The sequence below is a fragment of the Synchiropus splendidus genome, chromosome 2 (assembly GCF_027744825.2).
Source record: "Synchiropus splendidus isolate RoL2022-P1 chromosome 2, RoL_Sspl_1.0, whole genome shotgun sequence".
Taxonomy (NCBI): domain Eukaryota; kingdom Metazoa; phylum Chordata; class Actinopteri; order Syngnathiformes; family Callionymidae; genus Synchiropus; species Synchiropus splendidus.
Genome location: NC_071335.1, coordinates 23,769,554 through 23,796,458, shown reverse-complemented (window position 1 = coordinate 23,796,458; position 26,905 = coordinate 23,769,554). Strand labels below are relative to the sequence as shown.

Below are 26,905 nucleotides of genomic sequence, written 5' to 3'. Positions count from 1 at the left end.
TGGTAGTTACAATGTAATAGATTTCACGCCGCATTTCTACTCATGACTCGCATGCAAATCCGCCAGTCGCGTTTTGAATAATTGCATTTGATGTAATTCGACTCCGTCAAACATGGAGTCTTGCTCGAATTATGGCGATCCTCAAAAGCGCGTTCAGCTTCGGGGGCACCTTGTCCGCACACGCTGCCGCCGCCGCCGCCGCCGCTGCCGCTGCTGCTGCTGCTGTCGGGGGCGAGCGTGGCTTTCATGTCTGCGTACGCGCGTGGCGGCGTGCGCGCGCGCGCCCGCTCTGCTGTTGCTGCCCTTTGATCCCTGCATTAGTGTTAGTTAGGGGCTCGGACGGAGACACACTTGCACCGAGAGCAGCCATAGTCAAGACACGGCAACAACAACAGCGGCGCCTCCTCCGCCCGGGCTGCCTTTTCCCCCCCAACACTACTCTTTAAACCGAGCAAAGCCAGGTGCACGACCGAGTGCCTGCCATCACCGGCGCCTCCAGTCTCAATGGGAACAACCTTCTTTCTCCTTCTCCCCAAACGAGGACGAGAATGTGATTAAAAGCGGTGGAAAATGCCAAGGAGGAAGCAGGAGCAACCCAAGCGCCTGCCTTCACGTAAGTCCCCGACTCCATTCGTGTGCTTTTGAGCGGCTCCCCGTGTGTTTTGCGCAGTAGTTTAGGGTTAGAGAGGTGAAAGAGACAAAAGACTCCGCGTAGGTTATTTCTCCCTTTTTAGGTCCGAGCGAGGCAGCCATGTTGTTGGCGATGGGTAGCGTTGAGTGGGTGAACCGTACGTGGCTCTTATTCGGATCGATAAAGGTCCGGTTTAAGGTGGCGGTCAGTCGCCGTATACGTGCGCGGAATAACGGGCGAGCGTGTTCGGGAACATGGTCCCCCCTTTTGCTGGCTTTTTGAAGGCTAGAGAGGGGAGGATCTGGGGGAGCCTGGCCGCAATAAAATGAAGGGTCAGCCGGATCAGACGAGCCAGACTCTGGTGTTCCTCGTTAGCAGTAGCGCTATCGAGCAACGCTCGCTAAACTTCCATTTCCTCCACGATAACCGTGCAACTTTCGACTTCACCGGACTTTTTGTTTTGTTTTTTCGGCGGATAGAGTGGGTTTTTCTTCCCACCCGTGACGGCTTCCACCCCTCCCCGTCTGCACGCAGCCCATGTCAAAGCCATGGTCGGTCACCTGAAGTTCAGGGTTTTTCCCCTCTTCTCGATGCAGCCATTCATTGCAGACAGACTACGATCAATAACGCGGTTATGGAGAACACACTCATATTCCGTCACGTTCAGCCCGAAATGTTGGAAAACACACCGAGCACTTTATTGTCTCCGAACGTGAGATGGTATCGGGATAAAGGCAGGTTGTACTTTCTATGGTTTGACCCTCCTTATCTGCTGGTATTGTGCCTTTATCAGTCCCGATAATATTTACCCGCAGTAACACACTCCCGCCTCTAGAGGACTGTTTGGCTGCTGTGCTCTTAAGTGAAGGAATCATGAGCATCCTTTCCTCATCCTCATCACTCCTGACAAACTCTCTTTTAAGGGGTGAGATTAGAAAGTGGGGCGACATAAAGTGTCTGTCTTTGTCTATTAAGCGTCATTTGAAAACAGGAGAGCCAGAACAATAATAGGATTTTTCATTGAAGGCGGTATATATAATAGGTAGCGTATGTTTTATGGATACAAGTCAGATGCTTCTATCATTTCAGCTATGATAAAATGAGGATCTATGAGCTGTGGAAATCCTTCTGGTTCCTAAATGAATATTACCAGCAAGGAATTTTGAAGTTTAACAATCCAAACATATTAATATTGCAATTCTCTGGCATTTCCCCCCAGGATAATAAAATATATATTTTATCCAAAAGCGCCTTTTGCGTTCTCAAAGTCACTGCACAGCCGAACATTTGTGTAGAAGCAGAAAATTGTAAAAGCACTGGAAGATTACTTGGGACAAGTGAAGCCACTGTTAAAACAGAATCAGAATCGCTTTATTTATCCGGAGGGAAATTGCTTTTCGTTACAAACACAACTCCTGCTCAAAATAAAAGAGTAGTGAAGACTCAGAGAGAGTGGGCAACATGGAATGTTACTCAAACAAACATGCAAGATAAAAATAAAGACATAATGATATGTAGTACCAGGCACAAATAAATAAAGAACCATCTAAACAGTATTTACAGTGTACAGTGACCTAAATAGGTGGGTTTTGATGAATAATGATGAGATATTTGTTTTGTTTAAGTTTCATATCAGTTGGATGGAACAGTGCCATCTATCGAGAAGACAATCTGCACCTCCTGCATTTCTCTATGCTTCAGAGACAGGTGACAGTGCAGCGTCTTACATGTGTAGCCAAGGCGGCAGAAAGCAGTTTTATGTGAGTTATTTCACTGCTTTTCCCCGTGTTGTCATCCTGCTGTGGTGCTGCTCTTAAACAGTGTTTTAAACATACAAGAACTTCTTTATAAACGATGAGACACATATAGGATTGCAATGACTGGTCGATTATAACTGACTATTAAATAAGTCATGATGTCACTGTGTTCTTTTCCACAAGTGTGCGAGTTTAGTCAGGCATATGGGTTGTGTCTTCAACCCATGCATGTCACATGCCAATTGCCGAGCTTGTCGGTGAGTAGTCGGGGTAGTGACACCGAAAACATATCTGCTGACACATCACAGGTTTGTTCTTGACAATTCACTTTCACATGCTGCTAAATAACTCAGAGCAAAAGTGTGGAATGAATAGCAAGCGGACAGGAAGTATCTGAATCTCTGTTTTAATCTGAAATGAATCACTGTCACTGTAACGCTTCATTTACTGAGTTATGATCGACTTGTGTTTTCTCACTGGCTCTGTAATAATTGTCTGTGGGCCGCAAGTGGCCCGCAGGCCATGAGTTGGAAAGGTCTGCTCTTAATCGTCTTTCTTAGCCAAATAGAAGCAGACGTTTCAATTAGTCATATTGGTATGCAAATTAAATGAAAAAGTGGATGATTCACCCTTAAATCATCTGAGGCTCGACACATTTATCTCCTCACTCTTAAATGTCAGACCAAGCCAGCTGTTCATAAGCAGTTATTATCTATCCACATTAAACTCTGCTATGCGTCGTGTTATTTTATTTTTCCCTACTTGGAGCGTTTTATCTTTGCTGAAGCATTTAACCTGGAGTTGCACTCGGATCATTGTGGCGCTCTGTGAGGTGAAGAGAGGGTGGCAGTTGGTGCTCTGACTGGGATGAAATGATGTACGTGATGTCTGTGAGGTGTTTTGACACGGGGGCCTAATGTGAGACATGACACATGCTAAGGCTGATTCCGACGGATGGTCGGTCATGTGACTGAGTAACACTTTTCTGTTGCTGAAGTTATGTTGATATACGACTTGTTGATGCCTGACTGCTGGTTGGTGAACATTCTTCCGGCACATGAAGATGAACCGTCCAAATCGCAGACTACAGCCTGGACCTTCAGTCAAGTGCACTGATTAAAAGGATGTTTGTTTGAAATAGATTAGCATTATCGGTCACTCAACTATCATGCAAGGCTGGCAGGTTGCAAAACCATTGTCTCATCAGGAAGGATATACATGTGTATCCATAGACATGGGTGTTGTGTCAATACTACACGCTAGAACCTTAACCTGACGTCACTAAATTGTTGGAATTGGAATTGTTGGCCCCCAATACGTCTGCAGTGGCATGTTTCCGACACCAATTTTAACCTGATGTATTCCACTTTCATTTCAGTTGTTCTGAAGTCTGTTATCAAAACAAGAACACTGACCTTTGCCAATGTCTCCTTGGCATCCAGCATACAGAGAAATTTAATTTTACTAGACTAATCTATCACGTAAATATACTGAACGTCCATGGTTTCATGCTAAAGCTTGATTTTTTTTTGGCCTTCTAATTTTCTATATTTTATTAGAGTAATAATATTTCTCCTTGTGTATAAATGACAGCGTGGTTTTGTCATTTTAATCACCCTATCATGATGACATCATAATTCTTATGTCGGCAATAAATCGGTAGGTGCACCCCTTAAAACAAACCATTGTACTTGTATGCAAGCACAAAACATTTTTTTGTATTTGTGTAAAATATTTTGTGGGCACTTGGAACTTTTTATTGCACTGCTTATGATCTACAATTGCTCTTTTATTCGGTTGTGTTTGCCCAGGGTGTACTGTTTACTTAAGACTGATTTTTAATAATCCATTTAGGCAAACTGGCCTGTTGGCAGATGCCCATGTCACCAGTCGAACGGTTGATGTGAAGTGCCTCTGGTTCTGCAATTTCATTCTGAAATATCTTGTTTTTGTGTGGCAGATTGTAAATAAAGGAATCTTATCTACCATGGATTGACCAGGATGGAAGCATTACGACAGCTTTACACAGTGTATCTGCCACACGTGTTTGCACATTTATCACAGAAACAGCCGTGTAAAGCTGTGTAAAGTTTGTCATTCCAGTCGTCTGATATTTCAGTCCAGGTGTCATTAAAATACCCTATACTTTCTCAGCAGGTTTTAGCCAAAACACTCATTGATTCCAAACATATATTGGATGTATCTTTATTGGAAGATCCTTACTATATTGTCTAGAGCTGAATGATGTAAGTGGTGTGTGATAATATTAATACAGCTGTGTAAAAATGCACATACAAAAATGCTGTTCTCAGAGATTCCATTGATCTGATATGATGTAAACATGTTGGTCAGGCTTGTTCGAGATGAAATGTCTTGAATGAAATACTGCGTTATGCTTCCACTAGTGCTTCAAAACCTTCTGCAGTGATTGACACTTGATTCCTGATGCATGCTCGTGGCAAGTGTGAATAGATATAGTTGAATGTGTTTTGATCCTTTGAGCTAAAAATTCATTGTAAATGATGGTCAAAAAAGGAGCGCAATATTAAACGCACTCTTTTTCATATGGATGTTTCTAAATGTTCTACAGACTACAGGAATTGTGCTATTATTTTTGGGGTCAATAATCAAATGTCTTTTTGAGAAACTGTTGGCGGCTTTAGTGGGTTCAAGTTGGGGTCTCAAGTAAATCACGATAAAGATTGATACACATTGCTTTCGAGAAAATGAATCATCTTGTGTACATTAGTATTCCTGGAGTACCTCGGTGCAGAGCGCTACGGGGGGGCTAATCCTATATTGGGAAAGAAAAAGCAGAACGAGGCTCCTCTTAATTTTAGCAACACATTTCGGTTTATACTGGCATCACTACTTTTTTTTTTATCATTTTCATATTGTGTCGCATAAAAAATGATGGCGCTTTTGGAGAATTTGCTCGTAAAACACATAGTTGGAAAGTATTCTTTTATTACATAAATAGCTTTATTTATCATTGGAAATTCCTTGTTTTGTGCATTTAATTTCTAACTACTGAGAGATTGTGAAGCAAGCTCGATGGAAATATTATGAAACAAAGTACACCTCGCCATGTATTAGACATCTTGTCAAGAGCAACTTGAGTGGTTATCAATTTACTACGCGAGAGCATTGTAAAGTAAAAGCTGGGTTTGTCCTTCCTCCCAAGAACTCTGGCTTGTTGTCTAAATACCTGGGCTTTTTTAGGCTTTGATATGAGGGCTTTAAAGCCCTTATGTCTGCAGAATATTGCAGCTTTCTTAACCCACTAAAGGTTTTCTGTTTGACGCCTCAACGTTTTTGAGATGTTGATTATTGTTTATGATACCACTCTGACACAACTCAAGGAGATAGAAGCTATGTTTAAGCTCTTTGTAATTGTTTTCTTGTTTGTTTCTTGACACAGGTCACAGTTGTCGATGACATTTCGTGATCAACCCTTACAAAAATACTCCTCACCCAAATTCTGATCATGTTGTCTTGATGTGTCGAAGCACAGCGGAGCCTTTTGTGCGACAGCTTTTTTTTTTTCTCCTCCTGATTTAGGCATTGTTTCCCTCGGCAGTCAACAAACTGTCACTGGAAAGTATAAATTTGTCAGAAGCTTTTTGCGCTTTGTTTTGGATCTTCCCACACTGGAGTGAATGTGTCACCTCATGCCATTTGCTGTCAGTCTGTGTGTTTTCATTATTCAGCCAACAACACCCTGGTGGTGTGCCAACCAGCGAGCACAATATCGAGCCTCAAATCTCTTCATCTGTGGTGAAAAAGGGCAAGCTAATACACTAGCTTTAATGCTGGAGGTGCTTTATCATAGCACAGTCTCAAATATACAGGCCAGCCAGCGGCTGTGCGACCACTCTATTGTCTGTGGCTCAGATTGGGAGAGAAGTGTGTGTGCGCGCATCCCTGCGTGTGTGTCTGTGGGTGCTTAAGCCGACTATGGAGGTCACTGTACAGTATGGCGCCTTCATTCTGACAAGCAAACATGACCTTTGGTGTTGCGATGAAACTGCCATTCTTTATGACCTTGAAGGTCCAGCTTTGTTTATGTCATTGTGCTTGGGTGCGTACCATTTTTTTTGAATATTTTGGAGGTCACTCAGTATCATTTATGGTATTATGATTCAATAGTGTTTTAGGTTTTGTTGCTCAGTCAATTTTGAGTCATGGTTGAAAAGAAATGTAGAGTCTACTTGTTGTTACCGCAGGTCTATGAAGAAACATCTTATTTACACATTTTCTTCCACCTTATTCTGAAATGTTTGGACCCACAAGTGACCTTGAGGTGTGCACTAAACCCATGGCAAAACATCTTTCCACTGCTTTGACACAAATCAGTTGGATTTACGCCTTTGCTCAGCGAAGACTTGATATTTTTAAACTCAAAATGAAATGCACCCAAGTCATCAATGTCTTCCTTCTTAAGAGGTTGTGCTGTGTGAGCATTTTGGAGTGTGAATGTATTTTTTTTTTTTTTTTTGGACCAGCGTTGGCTCTGGAGTTTTGTACTATCCTTTTGCAGATTATAAAGGGTTGTAAATAGTGATGGGAATTAAGCAAATTTCAACTGACATTAAGAAGATTGTGAATATATTTGCAGAATTTAAGTTACAGTTAATATTTAATATTTAAGTCAAATCGGCACTGGATATCACAGAGCTTCTATAAATATTTATCCTGTCTCAAATGGCTCGATGAAGCTTTTGAATCCCTCCTATTATTGAGCTACAGTATTTTCTATTTGTTTGAGCTGATCAGGCTAAAATGAAATACAGCAATACATTTCTTTAATGCAACACTGTTACCCTTCTCTTCATCCGTCCATCATTGCCTTGTCCTCCCTCCTGTGCACGTGCAAAGCCGACATTTTGGTTCAGATCTTTAATATCTATGTTAAACTTCTTGCATTCAAATATATTTCCTTCTTTATTTAAATGTTGTTACTTACACTGACTTCCCTTTTTACTTTCTTTTTCTCATAGATGTGTCTTTTTGTGTTATATTTTCAATGACTTCATTAAACAACATCATGTAACTACTGTATACTTATGTTTTTTCTTTTTATTGTGGTGAAACTTTTTTTTCTAGTTTTAAATAATTTAATCACCACTCATTTTATTTATTTATTTTGTCAATTATAGAAATTTGTTCGTGGGAAGTAATTTATTTAATTCTCAAAATGATATTGCAGCAACACTGATGCACTTGTAATATTTTTCAGACGCACTGCTCAAGCAGAAATTTGATGTGGGCGACGTGAAGTCACAAGTTTGTGTCAGAAAGGGCACGGCCTTTAACATAACGGCGGTGACACATCTCGCCTGCTGGTTTTGCTGTGTAATGTTTAGGACATTTGCGTTCTGAAATCTTCTTCCCCCGGCTCAACCTGCGGCTAGACTGACCGGGTGGCTTTCTCCCCTACCGTAATGGCGGGTCACTGGCTTCTTTCCACTTGCTATGATTATAATGACCTTGGTGGGTCTGGGGCTTAAAAACATTGGATTAAGGGGAAAGGAAAATGAGAGAAGGTTTCCATTTCGCTCTTGGCATAAATTTATGGGGACTTTCTGCCAAGATTCTCCCACCTCACAACCACTATGACATTCCCTCCTTCGTTGATGGTCTTCGGGTGTGCTGGCTGCGTCGGCTGAACAGAGACCAAGCGAATAATGATACACAGGCGTTAACTTAGAAATGAATTAAAGGGCAAGTGAAAGGTGCTGGATGGTATGCTCAGCAGTCTGTGACAGTGGAGTGAAAAGGAGCCTGGTTTAATGTCGACATCATGTTTCTTTGACTCCAACTACCCGTTTATTCATCAGGTGACTTGACACTTATGAGATTTAATTGTCAACTTTTAGTGGGCTATTGGGAACTGGGTTACTTTAAATCAGAAAAAATGTATGCTATTTCCTGCCACTGCCATTTGTGTAAGGGCCAGGGTGATATGTTTATGTTCAATAAAAGATGGCATGTGTCAAACTCAAGGCCCGAAGGCCAAATCCAGCCCGTTCATTGCTGCCTGCTTTAAAACTTTAAGTTTATATATGGATGCTTCAAAATAAAATGTATTACCTGTTGCATCATGAACAAGATCGCCTAAATCAGGTGATAATCCAGGAGTGCTTGAAATTGAAATTTGAAATAATCTGCTTCTTTCTGTGAAAACTGTCACGTTCATGCCCACCTCAATGATGTGTTATCTGTTTATTTCAATGTTGTCACTTCATTTGAATATGTTTGATCACGTGAGATTTCATCTTTAAAAAGAGATCATTTTTTTGGAAGGCATGACAGCTCTCAATTAAACCGTGTCTTATGGTAGATGACGGAAAAATTGATGCAAATGGAAGATAACTGGATGAAGGATGGGTAATCCAGAGTTTCTCTTGTGTTATGACTGTTAGAGACAGTAGTGAAAGAGGACAATTGGTGTATCTGTTAACAGTGATGACCTCTGTTTAGACTCTAGTTTCCTGTTAAGCAATGTCAGTTAAAGACTCTTCAATACGTACTTTATTTTTTCACCCCACAGCTTGAGCTGTTTATGTTTCCGGGCCTCTTGTGTGATTGAGGTTTTACAACCCAGACCTCAAGGGTTCTCTTCAGTTGCGGTGTGGTGTTGGTGTCTCTGTCTGTATTCCCCTGGGCACCCAAGTTTCCTCCTTCAAAACATGCATAGGTTAATTGCTAACTCTGTTTGAGAGTGGTTGTCTGTGTTGTCGGTGCAGAGGGGGCACCTTCCCCTTACCTTGTGTTGCTCTAGCCCTCTGAGACCCTGACCCACAGTGAAAAACATATCATTCATAATAGTAGATGCACTTAGTTTTCTATGTTGGCTGTTTTTGCCGCCATTTCACGTCACTTGTTTGTGCTAGCATCTTGCTAAATTCAAGCATACAAAACTTCCTGTTTCTGCAGCAGCTGTTTCTTAACAATTTCTGCAAGCACACTTCTTCCATGTTGTTGCCTTTTACAAGTGTGTTTCACCTAAGTACTGTTGAGTAGGTTTGTAGTTTGTGTGACTTCTCGCCCACTTTGTGTCCCTTTATCATCCGTTTTTTGCTGTAATCTCACCAATCCTGAGAATAAAAAAACCTCGCTCAGATCTGTGAGATTTCCTGATTTGATCCACCTCCCACCTGGCAACCACATTCACAGCGAGTAACTCGGATGTGTTAAATTAGTGAGTTCCTTGCTGACAGAGACCTGTATCCGTTGAGTCATCTGAGTTCGCTGCATCACAAGTATTTGTGGAAGAAATGTGGGAGATGTTTTTACAGTTTTGACCGACAAATTGTATTTGTTTTGCGCTTTATTTCTTATGACTAAAAGGCATGGAATCAGATTTAATGAATCTGGCTGAAGCATGTCTGCAAACACAGTAACAGTGAAGGGTCAGCTCTTGACATTCCTGTCTGTTAATTTAATGACTGTGTGAAGAAAGCTCTGCACTGCTTTTAACTACCAGCTTTTTGGTCACTTGGAATAATAAGATTTTAGAATAATAATAGAATAATTACATTAGATTTAAGAACCCGCGTGTCTATTCCTGACAAACATGTCCCCGGCGTTTCTGTAGAAAATCAGCTCGCGCTCTGGCAACACTCGTCCTCCATGTACCTTTGTTCGGTACCTGCCTGTCTACCTGTTCTCAATCAGAACCCCCTCTGTGTGGATTGGAAGCGCCTCAGCCGTGGTAACGATTTTTTCCCGTGTTGACAAGTCACAACATGGAGATCTACAGCTCGGAGAGCAGCCCTTTGGCTACACAGAGCCCTGCTTGCTCTGAGTAATAGCAGTCTCTCAGGAGTAGCAGGCTTTCAGCTGGCAGCAGTTCATATGGAACAACTCGCCGGTGCAGCTGGGAAAGACAGAGCAGGGAGGAGAGGCAGAGAGGAGCTGGTGCTAGCAGTGGAGATAGCGGGAGGGAGGAAGTGTAGAGGAAGAGCTGTTAAGAGCTTTGGGCGGTTTCTCTGTTGTTGTACCACACAAGTGCATCCAGGCCCTGCAGGACAAGCCTTTAACAGGCATGAGAGCTGGAGAGCATGAGAGGAGAGGAGAAGGCAGCAGCAGTAGTAGAGGAGGTGGTGATCTGGGGAGCTGAAGCCGGCCAGTCGCACCAGACGCCTGCTCCTAACAGGGATGTGATTTATTCTCTGTCTCTGTTTCATGTTGCACTCCTGGAAAGACAATTAGATTACAATACAACTTTTATTCTTCATCATCTTAAGAAGGCTTCAACAAGTTGGAGCGGGTAGATAGAACTTAGAGTTTTTCCAAATGTTTTTCACCGACTGGCGATGGGATCTTGACTCACTTTGATTGCCTAAAAGTCAGTGTGCAGTTCAATATGCGATGACATTATATTATATATATATATATTAATATATAATATATTAATATATTATATTTTAGATTCAGGCATAAACTACTTTGCTTGGTGAGATTTATAGCATCCTTACAAGGGTTGGTGTCATGAATTAAACTGAGACATATTTAGAAATAAGAAATCAATATCAAATCAATAACATTTTGTTTCCATATACAAATAAAAATGACACGATGCAGATGAGCGCAATACTTGGTTGCTGTAACTCGGTCAAAGCCAGAGACGTAGCCAGAGGAACCAACCCTGTTAACAAGCATGGCTGAGCGCACTGAAGTGGAGGATGTTGTGAGCAATACCAACGAAGATCGGAGCAATTCATTAATAGTTGTTGAGGGTGAAGGAGGGAGAGAAGCAGGTTCATGCTAGTGACAGTCCTTCTGGTAACTATCACTCGCACTTTTCAGAAGTTCGGGTTCTGGATTGGACATATTTAAATATGTGATATTTATGTGAGATTTGTGTTTTCAGATTAAAGAAATAACTAAAATAATGGGAAAAAATTTAGAAAAATTTTAATTATTTAGTTTAAATAAACTAAATAATGTGTTGCCTACTTTCATGACAGCCTGAAGCAAACAGTCGGCCTTGGTTGCCTCTTGTGCCTTGTTCTTTGAACTTGTTTTCCGATGACCCACATGTTTTGGGGAGAAGAGAACAGGCTTGTACTTTCACTGGTTCAATTAGGACATCCAGCCGCCACGCAAAGTTTTTTCGCTGGTATTGAAGCTGGAGTGTTTGTTTACACTGATCAGCCGACAGGATAGACTCGTGATGTCATCAAGGAGCATCTCAGCAGGATCTCACCGAGTACAACTCTGTAGTTTCACACTTGAATTCAACATTTCAAATTTCAAACAGAACCTAGCTAGTGACCCTTTGCATGCCATATAATTAGTTGCACCCAACAGTGAATTTTATTTTATACTTTATTTTCTACTCTATAGTTATATTATATTATATATGTTAATAATTTTGGAATCGATTTATGGTTTAATGTTATTTTGTTGCACATATGATGGCCAGAGCATTGATTTATATTACACTTGGAATGGTTGGCACAGTCCGACGGGCTGACCTCATTTCCTGTGTGGGTAGAAAAGAACACGAGACATCAAATACATAAATACCCTTAGATGCTTACAGATGTTTATCCCAAACACTACCGAGTGCTAAAACATTTTTTTTTGCAAGTGTTTCCACATTGTACATTTGTTTTAACTGGCCAGACCAACATCTGTGTTTCTGCTGCTTTTCGAGACGCAGGGTCATTTTTACAGGGAGATCAAAAGTACCGAGGCGGGCGTGGGATTGTGGCAGACATAGGATAGCGGGACCATAAGGCTGCCACAGCTCTCTAGGGAAATGATATATCACCTCTAAAAAGAGTGTTTGGCGGTGGGACAAAAATCCTGACAAGTTAAAATCATTGATGTGATGTCATCTCTGAGGAGGCTATTGTCAGCCTGGTGTGAGGTTATTTATAATGGTCAAAATGCGGGTAGGAAAGGGGCTTATGTGATGCATTGCCCAATCCTCTTCCATAGCTTTTGAAGATGAATTGCAGAACTGATCTCGCGTTGTTTACCAAGGGCGTCGGGCGCAACAATTTTGCCCTGGTGATACAAATAAGATTGGTTAATCACAAGATATTTCATTCAGAGCAGGGAGTCCTGTAGTTTATGGTACCTATAAGACCCATAACCTTAAGTAGAAAGCAATGAAGAAGGGAAAATTAAGTAGGAGTGTGCAGTGAGTGAAAGAGGTAGTGAATAAGCCTTAGAAGAGCTGGATTAGGTCATGAATTCTATGCGGTGTTTGAAGGAGAGCTGTGTTGGTTCAGACGGCCATGTCATTAATCCCCTGTACTCTACGGGGGAGTGGTCAGCTGCAGTTGTATTTGCACTTCCTGCAGAAGGTTTTCTAGATTAGCGTAAACCCTCCTGGAAAACAACATGTGAAAACCTCACCGGGCCAAAACCGGCCTTACCTTTATCTGCACCTCATTATGTCCGGCACCGCGGCTACGTGCCACCCCGCCGATGTCGAGTCGGACAGGGCAGAGTAATAGTTTCGGAAATTCATTTCTATAATTTGCATGTAGGAAGCAGCCACTTTTCCAGTTTCAGTGGTTTGACCTTGTGGTACCTGCCAGCCAGAAATGAGATCATCAGAGAAGAAGACAAGCAACTGACATCTCTCCTCCACCTACCCGTGGCTTTAAGTGATGGTTGTCATAGCAATCATTATGCCACAGAACAGACTCGGTGGGTGAAGGATGGCTTTGAATGCGTCTGCCTGAGGTCACAACCTGGTTATGACAGAAAGATAGACAGACAAAGGTTGCAAGCAGTACACAATGTCATGCTGGGAAACCGCCAAAGACGCTGTCTGTTGGTTAAAGCAGATGTATAATCGGGATAAATGCCTCTCTGAATACCTGCCTGGAGCCAGGCATCGGCCTAACAGGGGTAGGAACAGCAGCATGCGGTAACAATGCCCCTCATTCCCATCGGTTTCCCTGGCCAGCATTTAACATGGAGATTGGAAAAGGAATAAGCTCGCCCTGTTCTTGCTGGACCTGCATGTAAATGAGGTTAGCGGTTAGCATTTCCTGCTGTGTGCCACAGCAACCCCCCTCGCGTTTTCCTTTTTTGATAATGGCCTGAAAGCACACCCTCTTTCTTCAAGAAAGAAGCAGAACCATTCTTGATTAGTGTCCCTATCCTGGGTGACAGTCTGAAATCGAAGCAGGCACTGGCTGGGGAACCTCTGCCAAGCAGCAGTCAAAGCTATATCACCAGTAAATAAAAAAGCACTGTGTTTCCTTTCTCCGAATTCCCCCCATCTTCGTCTCTCTAAATTCAGCCTGCTCTCCCCCTGCCATCTTTTCAAGTGACTTTAATGGACACGTTTCCTTCACGCTGACACCGAGCTGCCCGGCATTCATAGAGACAAAACATAAATGCCCACGTTTAGCACTGCCTCTCGCTCACTCCCCCCACCTCCTACATCTCCTACTGGACTAGCTTTTTTCTCCCTGGGTGCATCGGCTGCTATAGAGCTAACTGTCCCTTTTGCCAGCGGGGTGATTTGCAAACAATACATGGACGCTGTACACACTCCCACCTTCCAGCCTCCTACTCTCTCTCTCACTTCTCATCCTCAGACACGCAGTCACCTCTGAGAGGAGCTTCAGCATGCCAGAAAACTACACAGCAGGGTGATGGCCTGTTATTTTTGCACTTGTTCCAATGAATGTACCCTGTCTTCTTGAGAGTGTGACATCCCTGTCTTGGATGAATAAGCTTCTATTGTTGTGCGGGAGAAAATTGATTTGATGTTGCAGCGAGTGGATTAAGATAAGACAAATGTACTGGACAATGAATGGCAATGTCACAATGTATTTCTAATTTCTATTGGCAAGGCAGCTTCAGCTCCAATTGATGTTGCAGGTGAGATGAGAAAATGTGCACGTGGTATGAACAAAAATACCTAAATATGCAAAGGTGCTGAAACTTTAATAGATGGTGGTAGTATTTGGAGGTCGATTAGAGATTAGAGATTATATTACACGACACAATCTTTTCACTCAGTTGTCGTGTGTAAAAATCAAAAGACCATAAAGTGTGCATCAGTATAAAATAAAACAGACTGAATTTTATCACAACAATTTTTATTCAGTGCAAATTATTGTCGTTTTGGTCCTGATAGGATTTGTGGGTGGTTCTTTTGACCCAGGTAGCCTGGGAAAGCAAGTCACCCATTCAGACAATTATATGAACATAGATTCAAAGTTATGCTTAGCCTTATTAATATTTTTTTGAGTAGCATATTCACAAAATAATTTGTTCACAGTTGTCTTAGTCTTTGCCTGGCACAATTTACTACACTGTTCATTTTGACAGCAAAAAATGATAGGAAGTATGATAAAAGGCTTGTGGTTTGGAATCTGAATCCATAAAACACAAAGCTGTTTGAGTTTCAACATTTCTCCAGAAGCCAACTCAAAATGTATTTTCTCCCGAATGTGGTGTTCTTATACATAGTCAGTCTCATGAAAGAGACAACACCCACATATGCCACGTTCAATGAGCAGCCAACTGCGCACAAGGTGTTTCATTTCAACACTGTCTGAATCCAAAGATGTTTGATCTTAAGCAAATGGTATGCAAATAGTTATACATAGCATTCACAGAAATCATATGTACACGGCAAAGAGCATCCGTTGTTTGTGAATTGCATCGGCATCAAATGGCATGACTGACAATTCTAATGAATATACGTGAGAACAGCACGGTGATGCACAGTGGTTTGTGCCGCAGCCTCGCAGCAAGAAGCTAACCTGAGGCTATTCTGGGTTTGGAGCGAACCTGGCTCCTTCCTGTGTGGGGTTTGCATGAGCAGTCTGTGTGGGTTTCCTGCGGGCACTCTGGTTTCTTCCCTCAGTCCAAAAAAACACACAGAGTTTAATAGATGAGTCTAAATTGTCCAGAGGTGCGTGTGTGTGCTGTTGTTTATCTAAACATGCCCTTTGATGGACTGGTTGCCTGTCCAGGGTGTCCCCCACCGACCCGCGCTACGAAGATGGGATATGCCCCAGCCTCCCGGGATCCTGCTCAGGGAATGGCAAGCGGAAGATAATGATTGAATAATTTATAAATGGACACTCCTGAGGCTTCATCCACTTCTCTTCCGAACATTTAACATGTACAGTCCAAGCTGTGAATTACCATGGTCCAGAAAAAAAGCTTGAATCATATTTTTTGTGCATTTTATGTTACTATATTGATCACAGATCACAGTTAAAGAAGGCTAGTCATTTCTGAAATATGAGACTTTGTAGAAAGATGTTGCCAATAAACTCCAGTCCATTCGGTTTTAAATGCGGTTGCATAGTTTCCTGAAATCAGTTTTGTTATTACATGTGGTTGATTTATCAAAATGACTTCAAGGAGAACCTCATTTTTGTCTCTCAAAAGCGTGCTTCAAACTTTAAACATGACTGTATGAAGAATTGCACAGAGTAGCCTTGTGTAATTGTAGTATCACTTGGATTGACTATGCACCTTTCTGCCAAAGTCTGGAAAGGTATTTACCTTGCTCAGTGACTTTTTGAATTACTGCATCACAAACTCATCACATGAAACAGTACCATTGCCTTTGTTATATTGATTATATTCATTGCTAATTTTCAGGTGGCTATTTTTTGCTAACTGTTGGAGCTTGATTTTGGATTGATAAATAACCATAATTATATTTGTTACATTGATTGTTTTCCTACCACTTGTGTTGCAAGGATAAACAGCATCTTCTTACTTTGGTAGCTCTGATGACACATCTCAGGTTAAGAGCAGAGTCTTTTTTTGAAGTAAGAAGCTAAAAATGGAAGCGCAAAATAAACCAGGGGGCAAAGTGCACATCATCTGCAACATGGAATTTCAGAGGTCTGGGGCTTTTAGTTGTCTCATTCTCGTCCAAGAACACTTCTCCTTCCTGTTTCACCTCTGGCACTCTGCCCAAAGTACCCACAAACCACCGAGACCGAGGCTGAAAATACACAGATGGTAATTTGCAATAGATTTCAATACGACTCAACCACCATTATATATAGTCCTTCGAACTACACCCTGACCCTGAGAATGTTACCTCACCTCAAGTGACAACTCAAACACGGTCTCAGTATCTCTGCTGCTAGTCTCATACTTGGAGGGAAAAAAACTGTCTGAAAAAATAAATGATCCATTTGTTTTGCTGTATGGAATAGTAGAAAATGCATGGGTACATTTTATTTTTATTCATTCAACAAAACATACATTTTTTTTATATGAATGGATTGATGTCTAAGGTTGTGTTCCTGTTCTGCTCCAGAAATTCTGAAGATATCTGAGTCAGGAAGTCGGACTATCTTCATCACACTAAACAGGAAGTAAACAGGAATCAAAGAAATAATGAAATAATTTCATCATCGTACTGCATGCTTTTTATTTCCAAAAAATAACTTACTTATATCCGGACTAGGTACTCGTGAGAATAGCTTTTGTGGACGCCCCCATCTTGTTTTCTGACTCGCCTCTCATTCCCAGCTCCGACTTCCCACTTCAGAGGCAAAGGCTCGCAGCATAAGGGAAAATCCTTTTGCAAACTAAAATGTGGAAACTCACTTCCTGACTCATGACGGATGGGACAGTGTATATTATGATATAAAGTCAAATACAGTGGATGACATGCATCCTAGCTAAGTTGAGGTGAGTGAACTAACCATCAATTGCCTGACTATTGAATGACCATGGTCCATATGAGTGGTAGCAAGCTGCCTCGACAGTTCAGAAGAAGAAGGTTTGGGGGATAAATCTCTTCCAGAAAGAGGTTGCTATGTGGGTGTGAGCAAATGCAATCTGCTGAGATATTATGGGAAGAGAAAGGGAAGCAATCTCAATGCAGTGTGGCCCAATTAAAGAAAATAAGCCTCCTCCTTGTGAAGGCTGTTAGTCATTTGCAGAGATTTGAAGCTGCCACTGGAGCTCCCGCCATATTGTCCAGCAAAGCTAATAAGGCAGTCCTGACCGTCGGACGTGCTTATTAGCATAGCTTGTGGCCGTGGCAACCCCAACCAGAGTCTGGCCGGACACTTAATTACTGTCACAGATCCGTCCTCACTACGCCCATACTCGCCGGCTTCCTTCTTCTGTCCTCACCTTCTGCCCTGCCTCCTTAACCCACCCTCCATGTTACATGCACACACGGCCCAGTCCCCACGTACGGCGAAGATCCCAGGCTAATCATTTTGGTGATACAGTTGCCTTTCGTCGTGGTTTGTTGTGGCACCCCCCGCCCCCTTTTTCACTTTTACGGCTCCGCTTTGAGTCGCCATGGTATTTTCTTTTAGTGATTCCCTGACCTGCACCACCTTTTCTCTATCTCCCGCGTTCCTCCTCTCGATCCGTCTCACTCTGCATCTCTCTCGGAGCTGAATTAGCTCATGGGCATGGCTCTCCTTTTGACATCGCCACAGTATTGATGCACCCTCGTCCAGCCTTAATCGGCTAATGGCCTCTTTTTTTTTTTTTTCTCCGCAGCCAAATCAGCCCCTCCCTCGCCCTTCTTTCTGTCCCTTCGTTCGCCTTCCATCCTCTCTCCCTCACAGTATTCGAGAACAGGGTCAGTGAGGCCAATTTTCATGCCTGGCTAAATGACAAAATGGCTTTGTGTATAGATGCGCATGCATAGGAAGAAATGGAGACGGGAATGAGGCGAGGCTGTAGGCTTACTTAAAAGTCACATGCTAGGTGACGCCTACCTTCACGTCATCACATTTTCTGTACCTGCAATCATTCGGTGACATTTTAAAATGCCGTCAAATAACACTTTTTGTACAGCCATAAATATTAATGGACTGAACCATCCTAACAGTTTGAGATTGTTGACGGCAAAATAATGAGTCATGACATTATAAACACCAACTTCATTCTGCCCGCGAGAGACAAAACATTTTTTTTTTGTGTACAAAATGTGAATGTATGTTTTGACTTTATCACTCAATATGCAGCTTCATTAACATAGTTCTGCTCGACAGCAGGTTAGGTACATAAATTTATGTACAATTCACAAAAAACAGTCAGCCTCTACAAAATGTGGATATATATAAAGGTGTCTCTAAATAAAGTTCGGACTCATAATACATTCGACTTTTTTTTTTAAGTAAATAAATAAATCCCTCAGGGCAAGACATAATTAACAGTGTAAACAATGATACCAGGACTCAAAGAATGTTATGGACATTTTTATTTTTTATGTTTTTTTTTTTACATTACTTTAAATATATTTACTCACCTGCACTGTACAAACGTTTTTTTTATTATTATTATTTAAAGATTTAACACAAAGCTCAGGTGACTACAGAACCCAAGAATAACAGTGATATATTTTCCCAAATATATCAGCCTACTTTTGCTCAGTTGTTGGCAGCTGGCACGACTGACAAAGATTAATAAATGCACACGTCACGGCACAGTTTACAGAGTCATTCTTGTGAGTTTTGGCACCTGTTTGATGGTGGTTTTCTCAAAGGTTTATGCGGAATGGCGTGTGTGACAGAGGGAGAGATGACGCTGCGCTGCATGTAGTGTCACCAGACCACTGAGGATGTTGGGTCTGGACCACCACATCTTTGGATTCTGTGGTGACACAGACATACAAAGAAGACAATGCAGATTAATGCTTTTGTCATACCCTGATAAGTAAGAGTATTACTAGCCGAATGACAATAAATAGCTAAGCACAAATGCCCCCCACTGTAATAAACTGTAATGTCAATTTTCTGATTTAATACAAATGTGTAATTGTACTTCCTTTCAATGTTCCCGATGTTGACCCGATAGAGACTGCAGCTCCCAAAGTAGCGACGAAAATGTCTGAGACCTCAAGTGAGATCATTTCTGAGTTGTTTATTTTTGTGGACCAGAGCGAAATGTCAAGGAGCAGGACTAAACTTTTTCTGTTGAGGAGACTGTTGAGGAAACACTGCACTAACACCATCCACGCCTCGAATAATTATGTATTGCAGTGCCACAAGGCAGAGAAATAATGTATACAACTGTGATTAGTGCCACAAAGTTTTATATCAGTTCATTATCTTCACCACAAAACAAAACTCCAGACAAACATTTTGGTCAGAGGTAGTCACTTGTGCTAGGTAACAAAGTTATTATAATCCATCACTGTTGGTGTGTCTAAGTGTTTTTTGTACAGTTTGCTTACATATGCAATCATAAGTAAATTATCAAGTAAATTGTAAAAAAAAGTGCTTCTTCATCTGGAATTGGCTTTTAAGGGTACTTCAGATAAATGTGTTAAACATTTGCTTCCATGCACAAGTTGTTAAACATGAATTGCATTTTAATGAAACTTGAATTTGAAAAAAAAAAATCTTAAATTGTACCGAATGAAAACCCATTTTAAAGGATCTACTCAAGTTCAACAGCTGAAGCGCTCTTGACATTGAAGTACTTGAGGAATATGGTGAGATGCTGGCTGGAAAAGTCAACTTTGAAATGGAAGACAACTGAGTCAGCTCAAGAATTTTAGAAATGGGTGAAATTGCTTTACGTTGTGGTTTTGTTTTTTCCCGGCGTGTCAAGCTCGTAGTTATTTCTCTTCAAACTCAAGGCCGCATTCCTAAACATCCCAGGCTTAGCCATGAAGATCCAGCTTGTTTGTTGGCTTGGCATAAATAACCTTGTTCGAAATACTGTCGTGCTGCACAACTTGGTCACCAAGCATGGAAATCCACTGCCGCTGCACAACTGAATCGTTGGTGTGTGAGTGATAACAGATCCAGACTGCTGAGCACCCTGCAGCTGTTTGTCTCAACATGCAAGTCATCCCCGCCATTACACCGCTAAATGGTTCCCTTTTAGTGGCAGACGCCAGCCGCCTCGGCCCGCAACGCCCTGCCTCTACCACTGAAGGGGGTTGAACTTGCTGTCACAAAGCCAGCCAACATACCGGAGGCTAAGTAGTTAAAAGTGTGTCAGAAAAATGAGCTGGGGGTGCAATGTCTGCATTAAATCACTGCGTTGGCTGCATACATGAAGCTCGTGTATACATGTACATGTGTTGCCTTCACGTGAGCAGCAAACACAGCTCAGATGAAGGTCCTTTGGTGACCTTGGAAAATGTTACTCCAGTCATAGGGATACACTGGAAGAAGACTCTTTTTTCGTTGGCTTGTTCAACAGGAGTTATAAAAAGTTTGTGCTCACAGATCTTGGTTCTAGTGATTTCTTCATGACCACATTACAGCCATTAGAGGCTCTCACGTTGAAATGGGTCAAGCCCTGCCCTACATGACTCACTGCTCTCTCTCCCTTCTTTTCTTCTGAACCTTACTCAAGTGGCAAAACAGCTACAAAGATTTTGTTAATCAATCCTCTATTCATTTTTTTTAAATACATTTTGCTTAAATGTGGTTCTTCAGGCGTTTTTGTAAAGTATTTTGTGGTCAAGCCAAGAAAAAAAAATGTATTCTTCTATAGTGCTTACGAACATAAATAGAGATGTATTGTGTCTCTAGGGCAAGCAAGTGTAATTACTGCCCTATCTCCATCACCCTGCACGCCACCTCTTGTTGCCTTCGGTGGTTACTTCAAAATCGTTTCTACGCAACTTATCTCCCTGTTTTGAACTGAATCCACGCATTTGTATGAAATATGTTGCTGTTAATTATTCAAATAAATGAATAGCAATGGGTTGATTCAGGTCCTCGATTGGGATATTAGAGACGGTCACTGACCAGCTCTTGCCGCTGATAAACATGCTGACGTTCGTATAACGGTTACGGATTTTATTTTATTTTTTGTGTGTGTTTCTTCTTCGTCTTAGAATGTTGAGGCGCATCTCTGTTGCAGAAGCAATGCAGCAGTAGTTGGGGGTTATACTTGTGGTCACCCTTGTAGACAACGGTGAGCCCCGCTGGCCAGGTGTCAGCCAACTCTTGCGATTCCTACAGGTTGCCGGTCCAGGTTGCCTGGCAACTGTTTTGCCTCTTTTTCTGTAAACAGAGAGCAGAACCACGAGGCCTCTGTTTGGGTCGATAAGGTGAAGAGAACTTTGCTCTGTGTAGATGCGCCGTATGTCCCTTGTAGTGTGAAATGGGTCGTATAAGTTGGACCGCTTATTTTTACAAATAGAATTCATCAGCCCGCAGTATTTATATGCTTTTTTTTTTAAAGTGGAGTATGACCCACAAGCAAAGTTTTGACATTTTATTTTTCCAAGCTTCTAACTTCTTATGGAGGTTTGTTAATATTTATTAGGAATATTCACTTTTCTTTGTTCGCCCTTGTCTGGCAAGCTGTAATGTTTTTCTTATGAATATTGATACATGAAGTGTATATTAATGACCCCTGCTGACCTTAACCCTATCCTTATTGGTTCCCCGGTGGTATCTGCAGGCTCATGAATATTAATCTAGTTCTGTAACCTCCATTACCCTAATCTTTGCTGTCTAGCCTCCCAGAAGGACCCGTTGTCATGGTAACTCCTTTACCAGACTCTTGGAGACCAACGGTGGGAAAAGTATAGTTAAAAAAGAATAGAATATCTGTGTGGAACAGTGCCTTGATATGTATGTAGGAAGCATGTGAATTGTCGCGAACTCTCCTGCCTACACGTTTCCACTAACTACTGCTGAGGTGTGAGTTTTGTCTTGAATCAATGGCTGCATGATTCGTTTTTTTATTTGGGTAAAAAATAAATCGTGGAGACAGAGTGGGCTTTTATAGTTTCAGCAAACTGTTTTTCACAAGTCACTTCAGCAGCACTGTATAACTATGTTTTCCTTTTAGTCTTTACACGCAATGTGTTTTTTTCTTCTTTAGATTTGGACAGCAATGAGGAAGGAGGACCAGATGCTGGTGCCGTGGAGGACGAAGGCTGGTTTGGGAATGCCTCTGACACACGCTCAGAATCATCATCCTATGGAGACACCCAGGATGAACTCCTTCTCCAAAGGGGTTCATCTCCCGACGAACTCCCTGGAGTCAGCACGGAGCATGACATAGGCGGAGGCGAAGGCTCTCTCGGTTGCCCGACACCTGTCCACCGTGCCTCTTTGGAACTTCTCAGACTGGATGGTGGAGCGTTCTCTGCACAGGATACTCTCTCATCGGTGGTGTCATCTCTCTATGGCGAGGCAGCGTCCCGAGCTTTGGGGAAACCTCTCAGCAGTAACCTGCGGCGCCTCCTAGAGGCTGGGTCGTTGAAACTGGACGCAGGAGACCTTTTGGGTCGGTCATCCAGGGGGAGTGGAGGAGGTGAATCCCCACCGATTGGTTTAGCGCCACCTCTGACCCTTTCTCCATCTTCCCATCATGCTCAGCAGTTAAGTGCCCTTGCACGTAAACTTGCCAATAACAACAACAACAGTGGATCAGCCTCGCCAGCCTCCTTGGCGCCCTCGGTCAGCGTAAAGCAAGAGCCCCTGGATCCCTTTAACAATGTTGCTACCAGTAATGGAAGTGGCTTTGTATGGGCAGGTGTTGCCGATAAGTGGCCGCCAGCCAGCTGCTCCACACCTTGTGGATCCAGCCTCTCTCCGGACTCTGCGATCCAAAAGTTAAAAGCAGCGGCGAACGCGGTACTTCAAGACAAAAACGCTGTGGCCACCTCAGCGACGTCTTTATCCTCTTCCACGTCTGCTGCATCAGCAGTCTCGGCCCTTGGGGGTGGCGGAAGAGGAGATGATGTGGTGCGCTTTGATGCGTTCAACTCTCCTTTTAGCCCACAGTCTGCCAGCTCCACCCTTGCTGCCCTTTCCAAGAAAGTCAGCGAGAGGAGCCAAGCCTCGTCAACGGCCAGTGCTACGACCGACCATCAAAACTCAGCAAGTTCCTTTCTCTCACTTGTGTCTATGACATCCTCCGCTGCCTTGCTCAAAGAGGTGGCTGCCAGGGCAGCAGGGAATCTGCTTGCGGAAAAGAAAGATGGGTCCCCCTTGTCAGCCACTGGTGTCCTCCAAGAGGACGTGAAGCCACAGCTGGATAAGAACCAGAAGACCTCTGCTCCATCTACACCCACTCAGAGCCTAGAGTTGTTGCTGCCCTCTACACCGAAGGGCAGAGGCAAGTCCAATAGCCAAGCAGGTAATTAAAATGTAGACATTTGTGTATATCTGTGTGTCTTGCCAGAAGAGAGACAGATACTAGAAGTGTTTTGACTTCTTCAGGGTTCTCCGCTGAGGTTTGTTGACTTCTGTTTACAGGCGTGATGGTTTTGTTCTCACCTCTCTGGCGCTAAACTAGCATTGCCTCTGCCTAACTGTCAGCAAGCAAAAATGAGAGAAGGCAGCCCTGGCTAGCCGTCTACTCTGGGAAATGGTCCGTGGGCTCAATAGGGGGTTCTGACTGAGACCTCGCTGCCCGCTTGTGCTGTAATATGCACGCTGCCAAAAGGGGGCTGTCAATGTGTGCTTGGCGCAGTGGGGCGCCCTGGAGTCCATATCCATCTCGGCAGCCTTCTCCTGGCTTCTACCCCCACGAACCAGAGCCCACTGCACTGATCAGCACAGCGGACTGGAGGCCAAACACCTCATACTTTCCACTGACTGGTTACAGATGTGCACGCACATTCACACACTGTTTCTCTCCATGTTATCCACAGCCTCAGACTTTCTCAGAAGTAGGCCTGCCGTATATTTTGTGTGCGTACCCGATGTAGGCATAACCCAAAAAAAAAATCAGAGGGTGGAGGAAGAGAGGGAAAGCTTCAGAGCGCTCTTGCTAAGTAGCCTATAGGGAGAACAAAATGTTTTCGCCGAGATGGATGGGCACTTTTGAAGGATCGTGTCACAACCCCACCAAATCTGAAATGGCTGGATGGAATTGACTTCAGACAGATGAGGCAGTCGATGTAATATTGTGTGATCTGCATGCTAAAGAGGGAGTCCGCTTTAACCCACAAGCTGTCAAGGTCGAGCGACGCTGAAAAAATGCAGGTAGTTGTTTGGTTGCCAGACTGAAAAATGTGACCTTGATTGTTGACTGTCATGTCTTGTTTTACTGTCGTCTCCTGCCGTATTCTTCAAACTGGCTTTGCCCTCGTCGAAACCTGCACATTTGCCCCCATAAACAGACGGTTTTATTGTGTTACTTTTTAGTTGAATAATGTGATAAATTCAAGACTTGACTGATTTTAAGACTTGCTTGAGGCAAGAAAGGTTTGGGATGAACTTTCATGCTTTTATATTGGTTCACACATTAGACTCACAATGTAAAATATATTTGAAGCTGCCATCAGTTAACTAAACCGTTTTGCTTCCACAACCTCATGCGATAGGTTTAACATCCCTGATCTAGACCTTCCTTTCATCAATATATGTAGACTGTATTATTACATTTACGTCTTTGTGCCGAGACGGTGACTCCCGAACGCGATCCTGACCTTCTCCTGGGGAATATTAAAAATCTTTTTATCCTCATTTACGTTCTTAAAAACGTTCATTTTGAGCTAGAAAATGCATCACCGTCCAATCTGATCATCCTGACGTTTATTCTCCAACGTAAGAGATGATGCCTCATGATGCCATTTTTTGGGCCGTCCAGTTTTATTTCCGCTTCTCCTGTGAAATATGTATGTGGTCTCGGCCGTGCTCGGGCTGCAGATGGCAGGTTATTGTTGCAAATAGGCAGTCTCGAGGTTTTACACCTCAGGTCAATGAATGGCTGAGCACAGTAATTTCACCAAACACTGATTACCAGATGTTTTTCAAGGAACGACACTGGAATACTTATGAAGCCATCCTGACAGACCCTTGTAGAATTTGTAATGCAATCATGCCTCTTTCTAATAAGACCAATTAACCAGTAATGGATGCCGGATATAAAGCCAACAACAATAATCAAGCTGCTAAAACATGCTTGAGTCTCATTCCCATTGTTCCATGGCTTCCAGCTGGCATTTCCCCTGATAGTTTTCACAATTACGTGCGCACAATACTTCACACATCCCTGTGCAGTGCACCACAAATACTCTACACCTTGAGAGTTTTTTTTTTTCTTTGTCAATCCTGCTGCGACGGTTTTTGTCATGTCTTGTGCTGCGTTAATGACTTAATGTTTCTCGCAGGCTCCCCTGAGGAGGGTGGCAAACCATTCCAGTGTCCGGTGTGTGGACTTGTCATCAAACGCAAAAGCTACTGGAAGAGACACATGGTCATTCACACCGGCTTGAAAAGCCACCAGTGTCCCCTGTGTCCCTTCAGATGTGCTCGCAAAGACAATCTAAAGTCCCACATGAAGGTGAGTCTTTGACAGATTTACTCCTGAAATGAAATCATTTGGAGGTGTTGAAATATCCGCACCATGGAGAGTTATTCTTTGAGCAGTTGTCTGAAAAAATCAAACTCATAAAAGCATCAAATGAAATAAAAATATTCTGTGCTTTAACCAGCATCTTAGCATCTAGATAGGATCCATCTAAGCTGGCTTGTTTAAAATCTTGTCATAAAGATGAGAAGAAAAATATAAAGTTTATCCAGATTATTGACGAATTCAGTCATAGGTGCAGTCAAGGACAAATTATTAAATCAGCTCTTTATATGGATAAAACACTCAATGCTTGTCACGGGGGCAAAAAAATGTTATTTTATTTTTATTTTTTGCTCTGTTTCACCAGAACAGGTTGGAATTAAATTTCCTCTAGTTTTCCTCTTCAAAGTTCTATGATGTTGAAGCACAACTCTTTGCTCCAAATGAAATTACATATATTAATTCTAAATTAACGATACTACTACTACTACTACTACTACTACTACTACTACTACTAATAATAATAATAATAATAATAATAATAATAATAATAATAATCTGTCAGTGCTATATATCACTCTCAAAATGCTTTTATTTTGAAAAACAACGTTTGAGAAGTTTCAACGTGTTTTTATCGTTGCACCTCTGATTTCTAAAATCTGTTGAATCTTCAATAAAGTGCAATATTTTAATGTGTTGTCCTCGTTCCTCAGGTCCATCAGCACCAGGACCGAGGAGAGACTTTTCAATGTGAGCTGTGCCCCTTCACCTCCTCCCGACACTTTAGTCTGAAACTTCACATGCGCTGCCACCAGCACTTTCCCCGAACAGAAGTCAAGGTGAAAGAGGAGCTGACCACCGACACAGAAGGTGAGGGCTCCCTGATGGGTGACAGTGGATCTGCGGACCTTCGGAGGACAGAGGTGTCCCCGCTCCAGCAGGACATTCAGCGGCAGATTTCTCCTCCGACAGAGGCTTCTTCCAATCATGTTAACATCAAGGAGGAGCCCCAGGAGAGGGACTTGTCTGTGCTCACACCGTTTAGTATTTGCCGGGACCGACCCAACAGCAGCACCAACTCGCTCGACCTACCTGCCGTGGGGTCTGGTGTGGGAGTCCGCTCGAGTCCTAGTGGTCCAACCACAGCGTCTCTCTTCAGTCCTGACATCTCAACCAAGACGGCCACTGACCTGCTTATGAAGCTGTCAGGTTAGTCCATACACAGAGACTCAGTGAGGGAAGGAATAGCTGTTTTGGGAAGATAAAAAAGTATGAAGTAAAACAACTGCATTCTCTTATGGAA

General features: G+C 42.6%; 1 protein-coding gene across 3 annotated transcripts in view; it reads left to right on the top strand.

The window, feature by feature from the left end:
* The first annotated feature begins 332 nt into the window (after positions 1-332).
* The window catches only part of znf827 (zinc finger protein 827), a 73,572-nt gene continuing 46,999 nt past the window's right edge, over positions 333-26,905 (top strand). For all 3 annotated transcript variants that reach the window (XR_008413999.1, XM_053858044.1, XM_053858046.1), the window contains exons 1-4: positions 333-613; positions 22,177-23,439; positions 25,421-25,593; positions 26,316-26,811. Coding sequence is in view for 2 of the 3 variants with exons in the window: in XM_053858044.1 (XP_053714019.1) it covers positions 571-613; positions 22,177-23,439; positions 25,421-25,593; positions 26,316-26,811 (1,975 nt within the window). In the remaining variant the exon portion in view is untranslated. The remainder of the gene's footprint in view (positions 614-22,176; positions 23,440-25,420; positions 25,594-26,315; positions 26,812-26,905) is intronic.